The sequence below is a fragment of the Tenebrio molitor genome, chromosome X, assembly GCF_963966145.1.
Source record: "Tenebrio molitor chromosome X, icTenMoli1.1, whole genome shotgun sequence".
Lineage (NCBI taxonomy): Eukaryota > Metazoa > Arthropoda > Insecta > Coleoptera > Tenebrionidae > Tenebrio > Tenebrio molitor.
Window position 1 is genome coordinate 7,937,194 of NC_091055.1, and position 23,207 is coordinate 7,960,400.

A 23,207-nucleotide genomic window follows, 5' to 3' on the forward strand; every position below is an offset into this window, starting at 1 on the left:
TTCAAAAGCCACGGAGCTCCCCACGCTGGGCTTTCAGCCGGGGGTGGGTGGCGGCGCCATCGACCGCTGCATGTAAGGGCAAGTAATACCCATCGTAAAATTTATCGATTGACCTATGCATGCCCAACTCGAGCGAATTATGATTTTTTCTTCACGGCTTTTTTAATTAACACCACCGTAAGCAACTCGCTTACGTGGCAAGAACCGCCAACTTAACAACCCCTCCGTACACCACACTCCGCCCTATTAAAATAATGAAAGAAAAAATCGCCGCGTTTTGATAACCCGCGCCTTATTACCGTTTGCATAATTTAAAATAAAACTTCTACCTGAATTACGAACAAAGAGATTAATTTCTGATGGTTTTTTTAAGCATTTGACCTTTCCTGGATGCCAAAGAAAGGATTTGAGACAAAATGAAAATCTAAATCCACAACTAAGAAAACAACAAATTCAATTCTCTGTATTCGCACTCTGATCAGTATTTGTGATTGTTTGATCAGAATTCACCACTAATTAAATCAAAACTGAATTCGACAGACGTCCCGAATCGCCGAAAAGCTTTTAGCTTAGACTCGCACGTACAATCAAGCGTCTAATATTCATAACAAAAATTTTACAAATAAAAAATATTTAAAGCAACGAAGCAAATTATTTACTCCATCTCCGAAGTAAACTTTGTAAACATGTATTTCGCTGGAAGTGATATTTTATTTTGACGGGCATGAATTTGTTGCGAGTGTAGAACAAAATTACACTGTGTATTTTCCTTGAAAAATTCAAATATCTAAGGAACTGATTTAATAGCACTTGTACCAATTTAAAACTAATGCGATACAAATTAGTATAAGCACAAATTTGTCACACGTCGAATTGTTCAGTGTTTTACATATCAGACAATATCTCCTTAAATTATTATTAATTTTTCTTTTATTATACCAGTTGTAAAGGTCTTCTTTTACAGCTTAATTTGTACACCCACGATGTTTTAATAATTTATTGGACGGTTTATGGGTACGATTTATTAAAGTAATGATTCGACACTGAAGCTAAATATTAAACGAAATTACATCATTACAATATTTATATTGATAACTTGGGCTCGTATTGACATAGGCATTGATGAAGATTAAACAATGTCAGAATTACACACGCACCATTGGGTACTCAATTTGTTATTTATTTACCGGTCCGGGTAAATTACAGCTTTGTGTAAAATTCTTGAAAAAATTCTTTTCGGGTGAGATTATTTGAAGTTGTAGAGCGCACGCTAGCGTGAATTTCAGTTTTAAGCTATGCCAGAAAAGCGCGAATTGCTGTGACAATTATGTGTAAATATAGTCGAGCGTGTTACTATTTCAGGGCGAAAATGAAAGTCTCATAGATATTGAAAATTCATGCTAATGCGAGTCGGTAATATTTGCAGCCAAGAACAGGATCATTTTCCAAGGTGAGTTATTTATATGGGGGAAACGAAGTAAAGTTCGCGCTGAGGAGGGGTGAATTTAAAGTTACGCCACTGGAAGTGACGGTTGTCTTGTCACTTTGTGCTAAACGACAAAAATTGCATCGAATATTTTTCAGCGACGCAAACAAATTATCGGATCATTAACATAGACTTGGGTAAACTTAATTACCGCTACATTGGCACACCTAATTTCTGGCCGAAGGTAAATATCACAGTGTAGAATTACACTAAACGGATTTTCACATAACCTGGTTTTAACTGGGATTCTAATCGATAAGTTTAATTAATTATTTCCTCTATACACCTACGTTTGCATTTTCACATGTACCTACGTAGACGTGCAAATTTACGTAGTTTTATCAAATTTCCCGACATCAGTCGTTCAGCGATCACTGAGTCGGCTTTTTCACCCGGACGCAGTATCACAAGTGAAACGGAAAATTTCAGATGATTTACCACAATTTTTTGGCCCTATCACTGTGCCAAATTTAATGTCGAGGTAAATATTTATCGACGATAGAATTTTATCTGTAAATAGAAAAAGGGTCGCGTCAAATTAAAATACTTTCGGGCAACCCTCGAACGGGTCCAACAAATATTTTGCCGATCCGTGCGCGCGCACGAGCTTAAATTTTAAGCAGGGCTTTCACCGGCGCTTAATTTGAGTGTCACAGCGACGGTGAAAAATTGCAATCGTACATTTATTCTTTGACGCTTTGTCCACGAAACTGGCACCGTCGGAAATTTTCTTGTTGTATAGCGCATGGCAATTGGTGTATAATGTGATTTTACGCATGAGGTCTCTTTGAAGTACTGAATACAACATTCTGTATCTTTGTTATCTAAGAAACATGTTATGCTCCGTTGAACAGAGAGTTTGTTTAGCTCACATGTAAAGCACGTCACTTACACATGTTGTGCGTACGTATCAATATACTTAGATTTAATTTTGCTCCATCTCACAGTGTGAGCAGCTCAAGTCTGTATTTAACCACTTCAAACAAAACGTCTGCTTGGTACAAAAGAGCAACAACACTTTTAACAAAACGAAACTGACACAATTTTTACTGTATATAATACATATTCAAAACCGGTTCGCAACTGAGAATCTGAACTGTTGAATAATTAAAACCGGTTAAGTTGTTAAATAGAACTTCTCAGAAACCCTTTACCGTGTGACGATATTCAAAAAAAGGGTTTCAAATTGTTAATTATGGAAATTGATCGATTTTGAAACTTCTAATACAAATATATATAAGGAATGTAGATGACAGATGACATTAGAAGAAAGTTCTTTTTAATCCCTACATCAGTACAGATTTAGACTGGAGAGAGTTTTCAGGGCAGTTGCTGCGGAAGTGTTTGCAGGGTTGCAGGGGAGTAAATTTAAAAGGGGTGAAGACACAAAGTTTATATTATTTATTTATTCGTCGGTTGTACAAAAACTGAAATAAAAAAATCCACAAATTTATTAAAAAAAAATTGTTTGGGGAAACTTGATTCAAATTATTATTTTTTATTAAGTAAAGTTTAGCCTCCCGTGTAATCTGTGGTAAACAACACAAAATAACGCAATGTAGGACAAAACATATTAATTTTCTTTTCTCTTAATTTTCTTTATAAAAGAAAAAACAAGACAATATTTTTTTAAAGTTATTAATTTCATTGTTTGATACAAATAGTAACAACATTTTTAACAAATTGTCATCATTTTTACTGTATATGAAGTGAAAAATGCAAAAAAATATTCAAAACAACAGAGTATCAAAACTGTTGAAATACTGCAACCGGTTAACCCTTAAATTGAATATTTCAGAAGAACTTGTTTAAAAATGGGAAACCAGAAACCGTATAGGTTTTCAAAAACGGTTTCAAGTTGTCGGTTTTGAAAATGGTTGAATTTTGACTGTTTTGTTGTAAAGTACAGTCTTTTTGAAAACCATTTTACATTAAGATTAGATTTAAATTTATAGTACAATGCGATCAACAATTATTTAGATAAAAGAACGCTGTGGATTTTGATACGTATTTCCAAATCTAGACTTTCAGATGCTCTGGATGCACGGAAGTATTTTGGGTTGCATACACCTGTTTCAATTTAAATTTCGAAATTTTACTGAAACTCGACCAAACAGACAATAGCACTGTACTCGTATGTCCATTCTCCGTAATTGAAAATACCATTACGATTCAATGATGAATATTTTATGTTCTGAAGTAAAAACCATTTTTGAGTTAAAATTTGACTTATAGTGACAGTTGTTTGACGTTTATTAGCTGCGTTAGCAAAAATACAAAAAATCTGACACTGTCAAAGTCATAGCCGCCCCTTATCTAAGTAATTATTGATCGCACGGTATATTACATACCGAGGCGGAAATAATCTATTCCTGTCGAGAGAACAATAGTTTACCTAGAGGCTCGAGACACAGGAATGGTACTTTCGCCGAGGTTTGTATACTGTTTTATTCACAATCATTTAATAAAACAAGCAACATTATAATAATAAAAAAGAAATAAAAACCTACTTCCATAATGTTAGCGTTTATTTCGGCAAAATATTAAAACCTAGTAGGCGCGCACGATTGAGATTGTGGTACCGGTTAAATATTGGGTAATAATTTCGTTATTTCGCTTTTTAGAGGTTTTTTTTAAATAGCGATAATTTAATTATTAAATATTACGTGTAATTATTGATGAGAAATAAATGAGAAATGCTTCAAATGACCTTACAGCCGCCTGTGGACATTTCAACTCCTAGGATTTGAAGTGTTTTAAGTCCGGTTACAAAAAAAGCCAGTTAACCCGTTTCTATAGAGATACACAAAGGCGTGATTTTCGACCACTTGAAGATAAAATAATTTCAATAGTTTATAAACCAGTCGGTTTCTGGGTTCTCTGGTTTTGATCAAACTGGTTCAGTTCGTAATTCTTGACCGAAACTTTGCTTTGACTTACGGCACTGATCAATCATAAATAGTCTAGCTTTTGGGGGGTAGTTGATTGGAGATCTGCTCGCAGAGGTAGCGATTAATCCAGGAACAAACTACCCCGAGGAACTTGCCGAGCGGAACTAATAGAGTTAAGTGCAAACTTGAAGAATAATCATTCTTACTGAGATAAACCGGCCCTAAATTGTAAATAGTAACTTTCAACGAATACAAGTTTACCTTTCCTTGCGCGTTTATTTGACTTTATTAAAATAAATTGTAATGTCGCGAGAGATGTGACTAGGTTGGGGTCTGCGTACAAGAAAAATGAGACATTTTTCTTTGCCAATTGGGCGGAGTTGCAATTTTTCCATAATTTGACTTTGTAATGAAACAAAATGTGACGGAGATACAAATTTCGCTTACCTTAAAGAATTAAGTCGATAGCTACGACACGGCCGAAAGTAATTGAATTATATATTTACCTTAAAATTTGAAAGCGAATTCAGGGGAATAAATGTGGATTCTTCCATTAGGGTTGGGTAAGTTACAGTTTTCTTGTTTGGAATGCAAACAAGGCCGCACCGGAATCTTACTATTTTCATTACGGTACGTGATACAAAATTTTACTCGCAGTTCCACATCGATTTCAAGATACTCGACAAACAAATTTTTATTCGCACGGTATCAATAAGTCAAAATCGAAGCGTTTTAATTCGTTTTGAATGGTAAAGGTATTGGGAATATGATGGAACGATCGAACTCGTAATGAACCGTTGAAATGCGATTAATTTTGTAAAATGTAAGGTTTTCAGGACGCCGACAAACTGAATTAATTTTGACCTTTTCCGTTTTTTTTCCTGACGAATCGGAACAAGTTCAGGAATGAACAACACAAATGAATTGAGAACGTTACGCAATTAGTTGGATGCGATTATTTCGAGGATAAATGTAATGCTCAATAAAAACAAAAAATTAATTCGTACAGGATCTAGGGAGGAAGGAGAAGTCGCGATTTCAGTACCCATTTATCAACGTCGTTGTTTTCAGGTTGCGAATAAACGCACTAACAACTTTACTTTTGACCGATTTTCAGTTGCGAAACATCAAAAGAAATTTTTTCGAGGCGGGATAAAATTTCACTCGCCATATTCCGCCCGTAACGTAATTTATTATTCAAAATCGCCCTCCCCGTTGTCGTTTAAGTTGATGACGAGTTTGACACTATTAACAGTGTTACACTTATTTTGTACGTCAATTACTTGTCGCATTTTGTGTTCTCCACTTCTTTTTGAATAAATCATATAACCTCATTACTCAGCAAGGAATTTTATTTTTTCTTTTGATCGTTCTTTTCCGTTGCCCCTAGGGCTTAATATTACAAAGTAGAGGATTCAAGGGAGTGTCGGTCTAGCATCAATTTAGTGAAGCATTACTTTCCGGTTCCCTTCCTTATCTGATACACTATTTCCCCACAATGAAAAAAACAAACAAATGATCTGCCGAAACTTCCACAAGTGTTTCACTCAGGTTCTCGAAAAATAAATTGAAAAAAAAACCTCGCAAGATTGGTTCTTTTTCGACGTCTGCAATAATACCGTTTTGCAACCTTTTGACATGCCGGTGCAATTTGATTCGATACCGATCTCAGAATTTACATTGTACCATTATAGCTTCGTTAACAATCTCGACATTTACATATGTATGATGGAAAAATCGTTAGAGCAAATCACTCGATAGCTTCGACGATAAAGTTTAAATTCTAGGAGGACAATTATGCGTCGTAATTACCATAAAAATACCGAAATTTTGCGCTCTCGCTCACGAAATATCTCCAATTATCCTCGGGACCTCGCCCAATCTAGGAAAAGGCTCCAACTTAGACCAGGATTATAGTTTATATCCAAATTGGAGGCGGTCGTGTTGGCGAAACTGTAAACATATCTGTTTCATGCGTGAACGGACCAAGGATCAAAACCCGGTTAGGGGAAAAATTTTATGTGCGTCACTACGCATGTTGTGGTGGAAGCCGCTAGGTCCGTTGATGCGTACTGTTGTCACATTATCAGGCCAGAAACGTTAAAAGCAAAATAAATAAAGCTCCCACGTTGGCCGTTAAACTCCTCTGCTGATTAGTGCAACTAGAAGTTGGGGCTGGCCGACATGTGGAACTATCAGCAAACAGAGAAATGGCAGACACTTATTGCCTACGTAGACGCTATTTATTGCCTATCGACTTTTACAATCGCTAAATATTTACCGTGAGACTGGCAATAACGCGACATTTTTTATATCGCACGTGCGATTTATCGCCTCGCATGAGACACTTATTATGTTCTCCCGACAATATTCGGCAATTTTTAATGTCGCATTTTTCAATTTAGAAGGGCACTAGGGCCCATAACTCCCACATTTGATATTTTATTGTACCGATTTAGTCTCACTAGCTGAGTTAAAACTTGAACCAGTAATCATATCTACAGGCTATCTATAAATGATTGTCGGGTCAAGCCAGCTTTGGAAAAAAATATTATTGTGCCGCTTTTTTGAAACAGATGACTAATTTTAATTCGTTATTAACAGGCACTTCTGACATTGACGTTTTCTTCTCGCTTTTCAGTCGAGTTTTCGTTCTTTATATTCGTCATTATATCGCAGATAATCAGTACCTACCTAATCAGTTAATAAACACCAAAAATCTGTATTTTTTCAATATAAATTGCAAATACGTCCGCTTTTACAGGTAAAATGACTGGGAGAATTTAGGAGATTTTTGATTTTTTAGCTTTTTTTGCTTGATGGTTTATTCTATTGTTCATTGTTGTGTCTTACTCTTGAAATGGAAGGTTTATTAATGGTGAATGGATATATGTATTCATTATCTGATTGTAAAAATGAATTTTGGACAAAATATCCAAACAACATGCTGGATCATTCTTTGTTAAGTTACATTGGGTTAATTGTGAACAGGTTTTTAACAACCGGAACAGTTAGTAAGGGTAAATCATCACCACGGCCACCAATATCTGATGAAATTATCGAGGATTTGAGAGAAAGGGTGGAAGAAACCACAAATATCCGTAGCCTGTTTATCTCAACAATCTGGTGTATAATCTTTGTTGTGTATTTTTTTAAATAAATAAATTTAAGATTTTATTGAAAAACCTACAAGCCCTATTTCTCCTGAAAACCACTGCTATTTATGTTGGAAGAAAAGATGTAGTCAATACCATATTCGGTGTATATCACTAGCATAAAACAAGAAATGTGAAAGCAACAAAAAAGCAGTATTGAATAGTGACATACAGGGACAAGGTGTTCTCATTAGTTATCCATTAGGATTTGGTGTCATACCAATTATTGAATATTGGTACACTGTATGATGGGAAGATGACTGTTCCCCTGTTGATGGTGTTGATACTAAATATATTAACGTTGGTGGGAGCAAAGCACAGTTGAAACTTGTCTCAGGTTAAAAGCCAACAACCTAACCTAAAAATGTGACATTCAGCATTAAGCGGCACATTCAAAATTTGACAAGTTTTCATAGCAAGCTGGACCAGACAATCATCTATAGCATCTATAGCCCTGCAGAAGAAAAGCAAATTTTCACTATCGATATTATTTTAACTAGTGATAGAATTTTCTGTTACGTCCAACGATCAATTTTATATAACGGGTGTGAGCGTACGGAGATTTGACTGGCGCTTTGGACGTTATTACATTTGGCATTTAGAAATAATTAATGGGGCTTCACGAAAAATGTTTTATTTTTGGCTCAAAGGTGGAAAGGCCGAGCCGACGTGCACATCTTAGGCAAGTTTTAACTTAATGTTCGTGTATCGCGTCTGTTTGTATTTTCTTTTGAGATTAGCAGGATTTGTTCATGTAAGGCTCGAAACGTATAGCGCGTTCAAATGAAATCCTGGGCTGAGTAGGCGTTGGAAAAATTAAACCGTTTAGAACAGTGTAAAGTTTGAATTTCCCGCCGTTTGACATGATGACATTTGTTTATGTTTAATCGGGACATAATTGAACATGTTTGTTTTCAGTAAAGGGTACCCTTAGATATTTGCTTCGAGGATAGAAATCGTTACGTTATTGTATTTTTGATGTAAAACATTGCAAAGAAAGAAAAACAAGAAACATTTTTTTGGCTCTAAGTTTTAGGTTAGCTGTCAACATGCTCCAATTAATCTACGCTTTAAAAAAGCACAACAATTGACGGTTTCCAACGCCTTCCCAACCCAGGGATGAAAAATTCTGGAGATGTACATTTCTAGGGACAATTTTTAATAATTGATTAAGTGTCATGGGGCGAGTGTCATGTGGTAATAATTCGAGGGATGAATGTTTAACGAGACGTTTGAAATTTTAAGCGGTCCGGAGCCGATCAGGTCGTGTTGCCGTTTGTAATTATCGGTGATAATTTTTGATTAAGACCGGGGTAGTTAAAGAAGAAGTTTAGTGAAGTTATTTGCAAAATCTTGTAGTTGGAGTCTTTCTAAATTACAAAAAGTTATAAAAGTTGTTGAAAGCCCTTGAGGTTGAACAGCATACAAGGTGGCTGTTGGCGGTAAAATATTAAAAGGCTTTTGATAAAATTGGGCAGCGTCAGAAGAAGGCAAATGAAATTGCTTGTCTACGGAGAGAATCATTCTAGAGGCAATCGACGTGCTGTCGTCTCATCATGAAGCAATTATTCCAATTACCGCTTTACAAGATATGCTCCACCCTGCTTTGCTGTTATCGGATAAATTATTGCCTTTCCTGCCTTCGATTTTTCACCTCGCACCTTTTCCAATTCCACGGGAAACTAACACTTTAATTTTATACCTCCTTTATAGTCAATTCTTTGGCAAAGTTTTACACAGATAACTCCATTCCTTTGTAGTTTTATAACTTCCAGCAATAAAAAAAGTACTACCGATGACAATTCAATCTTTTATCACAATAAAACGAAAAAGCTTAACAGCACCGGAAGCACAAACCTTGAAATAACAACTAGTCGCGAGGCCTTTTTTGCCGAATTACCATATCAAAAGCTCTCTCTTTTAAATATTATTAATGTTAGAGACTTCACTTTGATGAGTGGTCTATTCATCTGATTGTGTTGATGGATGGAGCACACCAGCTTGATATCAGAACTTTCCCACTGAAACACGTCATAAAAAATTCAACACAAATATTTCCAGTAACATCTCTGATACGTACGTGCCCTATAAATATTTTTAGAAGAGATATTAAAAATTCAACACAAATTTTTTCGGCTCGTTCCTATTGCAGAAAGACTAAATAAGATTGAATATTTATGACCCTATTATTTCTCATGAGCTGTACCGAAGATCCTTTCCTCCATCATCAACCAACAATTTCGTTTTTAACTGAATTATCTTAGCCCTAAAGCAAATAAAAAATTAAAATTCAATAAAAAACATTCATTAACATTAAAACGAATGTAGAAAACGCAAATAAACACGCTGAAATTTATACAGCTGCAAAAAAAAGGTTAAAAGTACCGGTTGTTGCTGTTTGATTAAAAACATTTACGACAAATTGAGAATTGATCCGTTTTTATTCCGTCACTAATAAGATGTTTCAATCCGGTTTTACATCTTTTTACATAAAAATAAAATTCTACTGCGACTACTATTGACAATAGAGCGTGGGGAAATGGCGAGTAAAGTGGCAGGAGATTAATTTGGATTTAGCCGAGTTGGTGAAAATTAAACGGTGCAAACTTATCGCTTATCGTGAGAAACCGACGGACCAACAAATAAACAAATAAATCGATTGTGCAACCGGGTGCATGACGTAAATCAAAAGTTGATTAAGGAAAGTGTAGATTATTGTCCGAATTCATTCATGAAATGGCGTTCGTGTTGTTTCGCCGGACAATATTTCAAAAACAGGTTGGAATTGATTCAAAGGGTTAGTAGCCGTAAAATGGGGAAGAATAATTGAAACCAGTTCGAAACTGTCACTTGTTAATTATATTAGTATTGGGGGTAAAGAGGGCAGCACTTCGGTGGACTTTTCTAAAAATACCTCACATACACGAAACTGTTTGCCAACTATTGATTTAGTCGACTATGTTGCCCCTAGAACCATGTGTCTTTACCTAAGATTTTTTATTTAACTCACCGTAAAATCTTCTGCCACATCATTTTCTCGTACGCTTTTCAACCATTCTACATGATAATGTTTTGTTCTAACTATTAACGCCGAACAAACGGATAACAGCAACACACAAAAAAACATTATGAGAATATAAATATAAATTTACAAGCTCTAAATAGCAGCATTTAAAAGTGGGTTATCTTAAAAATGTGCCATGTTTTCGCTCAAAAATTTATAGACGAAGATAAAATTCATTGTTGTTAACCTGAACACGTAAAGCGTGCATACCAACAAAAATCCACCCTCTCGCCCAATAATTAAATAAACAACTCACGGGAAAATTTAATTGGCCAGAAACTATCAAAACCTCATTCATTCACTTTCACTTACCTCTGTCCAGTGCCACTTAATTTCCCATTATTATAATAATATAATATTGATACCTCTTCGAACATTAGTTCCTATCGATTCCACCAGTCGTTAGTGTTACCAACAAATGACGTGTTTCACTATTTATTTAACATTACAACTGATTAATTTCATCGTTACTTCATATTTTATCAGACAATTTTTCTTAATTCTAAGCAATGTAAATGAGCGTAAAAAATATACATGTTGTTCAAATAATTTGTGAAGAATGTATACATTGCTCCAAATTGAAAACTGTTGTATATTAATATTTTATCCATCTTGATAAAAGTAATTACATTTGTGAAAACATAACGGATCTGTAAGTGAACTCGATCTATCAACAAATGTCATTTGAACAGCAAATCATTTTTTATGTGAACATTCATTACACTGTTAATTACTGAACTCATTAACTCGCAGGATCATTATGCTGTTGACTGAATGTGGTTTAGTGCAACTTTCTCAGTTTGAAAGTTGCACAACTTTAAATTCAACGATAAAGACGTTAGGTAAATTTTTGAGTCGTGTCGGGAAAAGAAAGAACATTTATTAATAAAAGTTTGGAGTAACTTTCCTTAATTGGATAAAATTTGTTTTGTTGTTTAATTAATTATATTTCGACGGTGTCACTTATAGAAATATGGTTTTTAAAGGCAAATAAAATTTCCGGAAGGGTTTATGTGTAGGGTAACTCTGCTGGGAAAGTCGTATGTTGTACCAAATTCTGCAAGGCGAGCAGAATGTCTAATTAAAGTGCTTTTAAGTGAGTTTAAAATTTATTGCGCGAGTAATAAAGTAAAATGGACAAATTCAACTTGGCATTAAGTTCACGATTAGTTCATCAACTTTATTTGGTGTTTGAAATTTTATTAAAGCCAGAATTAAATTAAAATTGTCGACATGATTATTTAGAATGTTATGATATACAAAATTCATGTCAGTTTGCCTGGGAGAATAAAACTTCGAGTCACCGACTTTTCCCCCGTGGGAAGTTCGCGTTAATTCGAAAACGTGCGGTTCTTGTCCTTTCGGGGACAAAAAATGCATTTTGCGATATTCCTTTATCGTATGGGAGGTTGTAAACGGGGCGTTCCGGCCAATTCGGAATTTTTCCAGACGATTTAAACAACGGTTCGATGACCAAGCAGAATCTTTCTTATCCGGATGCATTGAGACATTGCGCGAGTTGCATCACAGTCAAAGTACATACGAAATCTGAAATCCTCGCTGAAAGACAATATTCCCAAGGTGTGGTTCGCGGTGCACCGTCTATTCTGTTGTGGTTCCGCCGTAATGGTTAATGGTTGAGCGCCTCAGAGGCTGAGGAATCAAACTGACGTCCTACCCACGTTCCCTATTTGCATTTTGCCATTCTACAAACTAATCCCTCTCACCCTATCTAATTTTTAGAAAGTTGTGTAATTACAAACCCCACGAAGGAGAGCCAGAAAAAAGTGAACACGTCAGACCTTATTTACCACCACCGAAAAACTTTTTTTAATCCACGATTTCAAAAATATTGCGGCGTGGAAACAACCGGAAAGGATAAGAACATTATTAATTAAAATTTTCAAATTAAGAAGTTATGCTTATAGACAATTGTATAGAGTTTCTCATGAATCCTTTTGTAATTAATTAAACTGGTCACGAGCCAAGACGTTTAACTTTGGAGTTACATCTACTTCCACCAAATTGTTTTTGTTGGTAGCTGCAAATTCTTTAACAAACATCTTTTCTTTAAAAGTAAAGTCGATGAAAAATTTTGTTTTCAGTGAAGCCAAAAATTTTGCTCTCGCATTAAAATCCTATCAAAAAATTATCACTTTTGTGTTTCTTGTGAGAAGTAAAAATTGTCTTAGTACCTATTGCGATTCGGTATTAAAAAAAAGTGTGTGCTGAGGCAACACGACAGAAGTGAAAACTTCTATAACATTCGTAATTGGTTTTAAGTCATTGTCAAGAAATCTCCACTCAAAATCTGACTGTTTCTCGCTTGCTCGGCTAAACTCGGCTCCCCCGAACTCACGCGAATGAGCCTTTCATCTCAGAGCGTGTGATGTGACGCGTGACGGTGAACTAATTCACTGCCCGGGAATAATGTCGCGGTGCGCCTAAAGAAGTTTTCACTTCTAAATCGCATGTATTTAGTTGGAAAAATTATGAGCGATGTAAAATGGAACGAATATAATTTGGATTAAATCCGGTGAAAATCGCCGAAAGCTTTTAATATATTTTTAATTCAGATGGCGTAAAATTCGCCTTGAGATAGCGTCGCGGAACGCCATTAATGTTGTAATAAAATGCATCAATGGTTGATGTGATAAACTACAGGCTGGTAGATTTGCCGCTAAAACCAGTGGGTTAGACATAATGAAACATTAATATGTCAGGTATTTCCCCGGGCACTTCATATTAGCTAATTATTGCAGAGTATTGTGCTCTGGATCTTGAACAACCATTGAAATGAGTTGCTCAGTTCGATTTTACCGAAGACAACACTTCTAAATCGATTTATTTTCCTGCCGGTTGTAGTATTATCAGTAATTTTTGAATGTGCTCATCGAGTGAGATCCGTGTCGTGATTTTTGGGCAATTTCACCTGATTTATGGCGGTTAATATCAAGAATTAGGGTTATTTAGAGCCACATCAAAATAAGTAGAAATAAATATTAGCTAACAAGCTTAATGTGGTTTTGTCACAAATCTCAGCCAGAAGAATCGATATCATTTAATTACATAATTACAGTAGAACAAAACGAAGGGAACAACTGTTGAATAGAATTGTGCGGACGTTTCACTATAATATTTTTTGTCTGCTCAGTGAAACACAAAAATGAGGCTTTCAAATATGAGTTGAAAGGTACACGCAACTATTATATATGTAAATTTTAGGCCAATAAAGATAAGTTTAACGCACAGATTTTCATCGTTCATTTTCGGTATTGGTCTGTTTCTAAAAAGGTTAAATAAAATCTAGTGGAAATGGCGCCGTTGCGGGAAATTATTCGGAATAATATCAGATATTAGATCAGTTCGCAGCAGGATGTAACACGATTCATACCAACATGAGTGCGCTTGTTAGTTCGTGTTTATTCAGCATTTAGCGACAGTTCTATAATCTATTTGGCGAGAATCTTGTGCATAGCAATTTTCAGGGATTCTCGCCAGGAGTCGCTAATTTCATCGGGTATCGCGGACCGTAGACTGAACACGTAATGTCGGCTCCGACAGAATTCAGGCGAAAGGTCGACCGAGTCTATTGATTAAATTATTTAATTTCACTGTTGGGTCGGTCGGTTTTTTAATTGGTGGTAATCATGGGTTGTATGGGTTCTCAGGTTTGTAAAATGATTTGATACTTGGCTGGGGTAACACAATTCCAACACAATTCGATGTTTTCTAAACATACAATGCAATTTGAACGTCACTCATGCACCTAAACTGTGTACATATTTACAATTTTGAAGCCGAGTCGTTTATTGATTTTTGTCATTTATCGGGTTGATTTTACCTTCGAATTTTAACAAAAATCTTTGTCTAATTTTCAATCCTCATACATATTTAATGGTGGGGCATTTACAAAATCATTAATCGAATTATCAGTTGTTAAGGGACTTTTTTGAATTGAATCAAAAAAGCCTTCCGAATTAAATACAATTCATTTTTTACCGCCCCAAACGAAGTATTGATTTTACAATGAATTTTGGAATATTCGTAATTAGGTTAAAATCGCCTGAAAGTTTTCCCCACATTTTGTTACGAGCGGAAGGACCTTTTAACGTTGTTTTGGAATTTCGCATTACCACTTAAAGTAAAGTAACCGATAAAACTAGAGAAATAAATAAAACTCGCCCAAAACGGAGCACCGCTACATTCCGACAAACGCTCACATCCCCACGTTCAATTTATATTTCAACATCTAAATAAAATTATTGTGCCCTCACATTTCTAATTGTAATTAAGTATTAATGGTGAGTGCTCGACAGGAACGGTACAAAACGAAAAAATTCAAATTAAGGAGACAAATAATGGCGCACCCTTCTTGCGGAAAATTAAAGAATTAAAAAGTAATAACCGTTTGAAATTTGGAGCTACTCTAGCTGACTAGTGATTGTGCGAAGCAGGTCTAGCGCGAGGGTGGACAGGGGTGGCGCTTTTCTACTCAGGTATAAGTGAAATAAATAGAAAGCCCTTCGAGTCGAGATATTGTGTCACACAACAGAGCCGCAATATTATAAAAATCAGACTGTAGAGAATAATATGATCGACTGTATCAATGTCCTCTTCTTCGTCTTTTTATGGCTATTGAAAGAGAGGTTCGTTGGCTTTTTGCCAGCAAGGCACACAACCAGTAAATATTATATATCCGTCTAGAATTAGAAATGGCGCTCCGACGCCGGATCTGGCTGACGGCCACGATTCTTCCCCGATGTTAAATCCACAAATTTTAAACGAATTACTTGCCTCAGTGTCGAGCCAAATTCAAAATTTTATCGCACCGATTGTTTTCGATTACATTTTTACGGTCGAGATAATTAACAGAAATCGCTAAATTAAATCGTGCTCTTCTTTTCGATTATGTCAATGGGGTGCAAGGATGCAGCGCATAGCTTTTGCCGCAATCCGGTCCAAGCTGTTGGAGTTTGCAAGTCGGAATTTAGCGTGACTGATGGGATTGCAGTTTCATCAAGTTATAGAGGGTTTCACTTTGTTAGTGTTGTTTTCGTTGTAAAATCGAGAGAAACGTTCGTGTGAACAGTCTCATGCAAGTCTAGTCAACATTATTAGTCCATTCTTCAACGCAGAATTGTAATAAGACTTAATTAAATAATAATTAATGCCGCTACAGTTGACTTTACATTTTTATACTCCACATTTAACGGTATTTGCTGACCACACAAACATTTTTTACTTCCTGAGAGTGTATAATTTTATCGTGTCGTAAATCGGAGTAATGAAGTCAAATTTTAATAAAAAATGGTTTGTAACAAACAGTCAAATGAGTTGGTCAATATTTTCTCACGAAAGTGTAATCTAGCACTCGCTCCCGATTTTGTGGAAAAAAATCTTTCACAGTTTTGTGCTTCCTATTAATTCGAAATTGCGTTCAGCCTCTTGATTGGAGATCCGATTTGCTGATAACTGTTTAGAAGCTCTAAATAGTATTGTGACGTAAAGCTTTAATAGGATGAACATCTATTTGCAACTTCAGTGTCAGGCATCCGGTATTCATCAGTAATAGTATATTAAAGAACAAGTTTTATAAGGGTTGATTTGCGCACGAGTCCCAGGTGTAGAAAACGAGCCGTAGGCGGGTTTTCTATGGGACGAGTGCGCCAATGCCCTTATAAAACGAGTTTCTTATGTGATTTCTTTGAATTTGCACCATTTTTTTAATTTTTAAATAAAAAAAATAAAATATCAAATTCTAGGTAATTTTGTATTAATTGGTAATAGTTTTGTAACCACAACCAGCCACTTGATTTTCAAATTTAATTTAAAGTTCTTGTTTCAAAATTTTTGAAATTGAATGACAATAATACACAAAAATATTGATAAAAATTTTATTCACGCAGCACTTATGTAAACACGAATCGTAATTCGTAAAACTTATCGAAATAAAAACGTCTGTGCAACTAGTTTTTGAATTATGCATAAGATTTCTTGAATTGAAGCACTTCTTAAAATGCCAGCAAGAAAATAGATTACTAGCAACAAACGTACATAATAAAATTATTAAAAATTCAAAACTTCAGTTAACAATAATGTTGAAATTGACATGTGACAGCCATATTAATTTAAAAACAAAATTTTCCTAGAGATCTATCTGTTAAACCACTAGTGCTTTAATAGATAGCCATAAACGACTCCAAATTGAATACAATAATAGACCTATTAGAGACGCAAATTCGAAAAAAATATTTTCGTATACTCATTAGTCATGAAGAATATCAATCTGACAACACATCATTTAAAGTTGAATTCGAAAAAGAAATAATTATATAAAAATATTATGAAAGTATTGCGCACTAAGGTCGTTATATTTTAAATTATGCCGAGTTTGATGTATCGAACTGGTATAACGACCGCTGGCAATTATAGTAACTGTAACTCCTGCTAAACCAATTAAAAGTTTACAGATATACATTTGAAGTGTCAAATTTTCAATCATATTGACCCCTAACTTTAGATATGAATCCATAAAATGAAATCTGGATGGCGTGGATTTACCTTCAAGTTTTGATGTATTTTTTAAGGCAGTAACGAATATTTATTGCCTTTTTCATGACTATGTAAAAATCTGCTCAATGTCGTAAAAAATATTACACCACACGAGAAGGTAGCCCTTGGGTTTCAACACATATTGTTAATCCTCTTTCAAATATAAAACAATTTTTAGTAGGGAACCGTCAATCAAAATCTAAGATGTAAAATCTAAAAATAAAACAATCGATCGCTTAAAATTTTACTTGCAACTGTCAGTCCAAAATTTTTGAAAAATCTATTTAACTGTAGTTTGGTTTCCAAGGTTTAGGTCTTATGACATGTTGTGAGAATACCTTATTTTATGTGTTGTTGTATTCACTTGGGAGATTAATTTTATTGTAGAAAATATACTTTTTCAACGAATAAATTTCTCAATTTGTTATTGTTTTATATTTCACTCTCTAGGGTCAGTCAAAATGAAACATGGAGGCAAGTCGGTTAATAATACAGGGTATTTCACGAGTGATAATGAGCCCCGCGGAATTGAAAATGCAACCCACAATACATTTCCAAAGTTAACGCCGCTATTTTAAATATCGTATCGTTTTAAAATGAAATTATGACTACATGATGGCTTTGCTTCCAATAATTTTATTTGTCACAACTGACATTTACTTAAATGTTAATGTACATTCGAACGATTAGAAAACTGACATGATTCTGATTTATGGCGAATATAATAAAAATGCCTCTGGCGTTGCGCATTTATGCAGATAATAAATATTTTCCCAAAAAACTTTTAATTTTTTCACAATTTCATTTAACCAAGCGAATGATGTTTATGTCAAAATTTACGAAACTGCACAGCTGACTATGTTTTATGTTATTTAAATCAAAAAACAAAGATCCACGTTAACTGTAACTGCAAGTGTATTGTGGGTTGCATTTTCAATTCCGTCGGGCTCACTCGTGAAATGCCCTGTATATTACCAGATAAACAATATTACGATCACAGCTTTCATGCAATTTAAATATTTAATTTAATGTAAACAAACATTCAAATATTTGATCCGGCTCTACTGATCGCTAAAAAATAGTAATTTGTTACCCAAGTTTTATATGACACCATTTTGTCGCACGCGTTCTTTAGAGCACAACGAACGAAGCGAGGAGTACTATAAAGCAAACAAATGCGACAAAATGGTTTAAAAAACGAATGTAATACAATCTTTTTTCTATTTTGCCCCTATTTAAAAAAATAAAAAAAAATAAGTGCAGTGATCACCTAGCAACTACTCACTGTGAGTCACTGCCAACATTAAAAAATTAAGTATGTAAATGTTTCTGAAACCGATATCAAAAAGAACTCCTTTTCGAAACCCGTTTGAGTGTTAAGTATAATGAGTATGTTAAAAGTGCAAAATAGAAAAATGGAATTTATAAATGCCGTTGGATTGCATTCCTGAGCTTAGGTCAATTTCACCATATTTTTGATCTTTAAAAGTAACGGGTTACTAAAGGATGTGTTCGGAAAGTAATTTGAGTTCGAAATTTAAGTCACTACAAGTCAGTCCGATCAAGTCAGGTTTAGTCTGCTTCGGTTTTTAAAATCCGCAACGTGATGTAATATTAAAGCATTGAAGGATTTAGTTCGCAATTTATTTCAGAAGGGATTAAATCCATCATAGGTTTAAACTGGTCAGGACGGATTTAGTCTGCGTTACTAGTTGAATTTTGGGTTCGGTCAGGTCAGGTATGCTTCGCTTTATTGAATTTTTTAAGAGTGATGCAGTACTAAACCATTTACAGATTATTTAGGAAGTTGATTGTTGTTAAAAATTAAATCCATCGCAGACTGGATCTGATAAGGTCAGGTCAGGTCTATTTAATTTTTTTAGTTTTAAAACTGTCACAACATTCAGTATTGAAGAATCTCTAAAACAAAGTCAGTAAGAAATTAAATTTATTACATGTTCGGTCAAATCAGGTCTGTTTGCTTCAGTCTGTTCCGTATTTTTCAATTTTTAAATTTGAGAAGTAAAATCATTGATTTTTTTTACTTTGGGTCTATATGAAAGCTATTACGACACGCCTTTTGCGTGCTATAGTAGAAATTTGCCTATCGTAACACACTAATGCAATTTACTTTTTCAAGGTTGGTATGACGAAAATGAAATGTCAAAATAAACGTCAACACAAAACGAATTTTAATTTAAGTTGTTGTTTCCGTGGAATATACAATTGTTGTAAACATTAAACGTGTCTTGGCCACTTAAACTAATCCCTGGTAAATTGCTGTCCACAACATTTTGGTGAAAATTGCTTTTACCGCGAACTATTGTGCTTTTATTCGTGTCGTCGAATGACGCCATTTGAATCTTGTAAACAATTTGTTGCCAACCATAATAAAATTCCCCAAATTTGAAAAATTGTTAATTTTCGCTTAAAAATGGTTTAAAAGATGCAAAGTAGAAAAAAGAGTGTATGATATCTCGTTTATAAGGTATTTTGTAGCACTTACTCCTTTATGGCACTCCTCGCAAGCTCGTCGTGCCCTAAACCCGTGCGTGCTTTAAAATGCTTCTTATAAGACTCGTATCATAATGTACTATTACGTGAGCTAAACATTTAAAATGTGTATGTTTTATTGTTATACCATCCAGATATTGAGATATTTTTTATGTAAATATGTTTAAATTTATATTCCACGTTATTTTTTACAAATTCGTGATAACCGCGTTTGAATTCTAAAAGAGACTTATTCCTTGTTTGAAAAAATTATTAAGGGACGAGAAAATATAGACATTTTCCTGTATACATTGTATATGCGATTTAGTATAAATTATTCACTTAACGTCGCCGTTGTTTTAACGTTCGTATCATTTTTTACGCTTTAATTAAATTCTATGAAGTGTTTTGCAAGATCATGATTAATTTAAAGGGAAATTACGAATAAAATCAAGATTTTTGTAATGCAAAATACGTGTTTCAGTAACCTTCACTGAAATAAAAATACATTCTTTTATTACCACATTATCCTGCAATAAATTTCGAATACAAATCAAATTATAAGCTTCTAAGAAATGAAAAAAAAAAAATTAAAATAAATTGCACGGTACCGAAAGTTTATTTTTAAGAAGCAATTTTTCAGTCATTTTAATTTGAGGCAATAGAATGCATCATAAATAACTCTTTTTTTTTCTGAAAACTTTTAATTAAATTATAAATTAAATGGGAGAAAATTTATTACATAATTTTTGGTGGTACATATTTGTATTAATTGCAATTGTATGACTGTTAAGTTTTAAGTAAGGCGAAGTGTGTATATTGAATATCATGGAGGGGCAATTTTATTTAATGTCTGGCAGTAACACAAATAAGAGTTTCCGGAAATTGCAAAATTGAGTTATGTAAGATGTTGGAGCGTGTCGAGGGGATTTAATTAAAAACAAAATCAAAAATTAATCAGCGTCCTGATGGGCTAGGGTGAAATAAAATTTGTTTTTATTTGCCGTTGGAAAGTTGGCCGGAATCAGTGGGTCTCAGTGTCTGTTTTATTTAAGTTGAAATAATGCAGTAGGTAAAATTCGCATAATTTGCGGATTAGGGGTTGAAATATGCAAAAATAACTCACCTAATTCCGGGCCACAAACTCTTGGAATAATTTCGAGAATGGCTGAACAGGAGGCGTCATCGAAGCAGAGTTGGCGCGCCACCAGACAGTTTAAAGTGGCACCCCCATTTTTTATACTGGAACCTGAAACAACCATTGCAAATGTATGAATTTCAAGAGGGTTCATTGATAAGCAGTTTGGGGTTTCTCGTTATTTCGCAATGAGGATGTCGACGTCGAGTCTAATGATCCGTTAACTATGAGACGGTTTAACTTCTAACTTGCTCAACATTTTCATAATTCCTATTTACATTATTTTAGCCCTTTATTCCCTCTTTTTACCCAAACAAATTCGCTATACGTTCGCGGCCGAGCTTGACGCATGACAACGAACTAGAAAACTCAATTATAAGCCATATTTATAATCGAAGCTGGGTTCACCCTTTTTGTCAACATTCGACCCACTTCCGACCACTTCATTAAGCGGACTCTTCGTCGCACTCTTTTATTAAATAAATCATTATCATCACGGATTAGTAAAACTTTCACACGGTATCGATCCTTTGATGTACAAACAGAATCCTTCAGACCTGAATCCTTTCAGCTAGCAAATATGTACAAAGGATGTACAGATGATGTTTCAACGGTTTTAGATCTGGTCAGCCATACCTATTCCACAGGACACACCTCTAAAATAACGAAATAGTCCCAAGTACCACCACTGCACCAACACCACATCATACACCGAACGATGCTCTAGCTCGTGAGCAAACCACCTCAAAACTGCCACTAAATTAATTACCAACTCTAATTTCAACCACACATCAAAACATTTTGTTCTGCTTCGTGCAACGGCCCTTCAATTAGACGCTAAACACACCTACACTTTGCATCTCGAGCTATCTCATTAAAAATATCACTAACGCTAATCCGGAACAATTCAAACTGAAAAATCTTTACTTCCAAAAACACAACTAGTAACATTTTTTATCAAGATAACGCTCAGCAAGTTATTGATTTTTCCCGTCCGATTTATTTATTTTTATTCAATATACGTTCGACAATTGGCAAGTGTTTCAATTTTTATGCAAATCACTATATGTATTTGTGCGCGGAATATTTCAACAATTTTTTTTCTTGTTAGTCCGTTCCGATAGCACCGGTAAAATGATATTTAAATTATGATAAAAAACGTGGTTTACAATTCGACGCATAAATTAAGTAATTAAGAAATGGAGTGTAAATAAATTTCAAATGCAAATTTGTATGTAGGTTGGAAAAAAACAGGAAAGTTCATTTTTATTACCTCAGTTCTTTGAGATTCAAATTGCCCGAAGCTATTCTTTGAAGAAAAGGAGGTGTGTATAAGGAAAAGTTGGACTATAAGAACAGACAGACTTAGACAATAACGTCACCTGCTGATGGATCTGAACAATTGCATAATAAGAATTTTCTTGCGAAATACTGAAAATAATGCAACTTTTCTCGGAGTATTTTATGAGAACTTTACAATTCTTTATGGAACGGGAAGTAAAGTTTCTTTGTGGCTGTTTCCAAACGAATTACACTGATGCCTGCAAAGTACACTCGGCTCACCCTTCTTTGATTAATTTCTAATATTTCACCCCCTTTACCGCCTAGGAGCAACATTGTAACACTAGTGATTCCCGTCGAAAGATTGTATCTTGTTACGGGTGAAATTCATCATTTTTATGTCGACTTTAACCATAGTGGTGTTACGCATTTGAAAATACTATAAATCTCATACTTCCCGACTTACCGACTTTATATTTCTTATGAGCGCTGTAATTTATTTTTATATCGGTTGATAGGTTCGATTTTCCCTTATGATGATGTATCACACCTTCCTAACATTTTAAACAGTTATGACGCTATGTAAAGGCACCAGATTCTTTTTATGGCACTTGAACTTGTTTATACAAGGATTTGAAAAAAAAATTGACCTATCCCCACTTTTACGACCACACTAAATAAATAAGACCAGAATAAAACCGAAATAACAAGGGACTGGATTTACCTCTCGTATTTGTTTTAATAGTTCGACTGCAGAATTAACAAATAATGGTGTTTTCGTTTCTTTGCTTCAAAGCGAGCATTTCTTAAAAATTTATGGGAAGCGAGTTTGAGGCAATGCGAGCTGGTTCGCCTGAAAGACAAATATAATTCGATTTGTCAGGACCAGTGTACAAAGTTGTCTGATTTATTCTCGTTATTTCTGAGTTACAAATGCTGATAAAAGTGAAGGTACACCAGCTGCATGTCGTTGGGAGCGTTACATCCAATATGGCCGACCATAATGGCGCCTAACTAAACTCGCTCTTAAAATAACATTAATTTTAAATGTCGAACGGTGTAAATTGGTTTCGCTCTTGTTTGACCTCCTCAAGGCATCCCTAGCCTGACTCGTCAAAAGTTATATAGTCAAATAATGGGTCGT

At 34.7% G+C, this 23,207-nt stretch overlaps 1 protein-coding gene across 3 annotated transcripts in view; it reads right to left on the reverse strand.

The window, feature by feature from the left end:
* The window catches only part of Gfrl (Glial cell line-derived neurotrophic family receptor-like), a 141,699-nt gene that overhangs the window by 42,615 nt on the left and 75,877 nt on the right, over window positions 1-23,207 (reverse strand). For all 3 annotated transcript variants that reach the window (XM_069061530.1, XM_069061529.1, XM_069061531.1), the window contains exon 2: window positions 20,771-20,893. In XM_069061530.1, coding sequence (XP_068917631.1) covers window positions 20,771-20,893 — 123 coding nt within the window. The remainder of the gene's footprint in view (window positions 1-20,770; window positions 20,894-23,207) is intronic.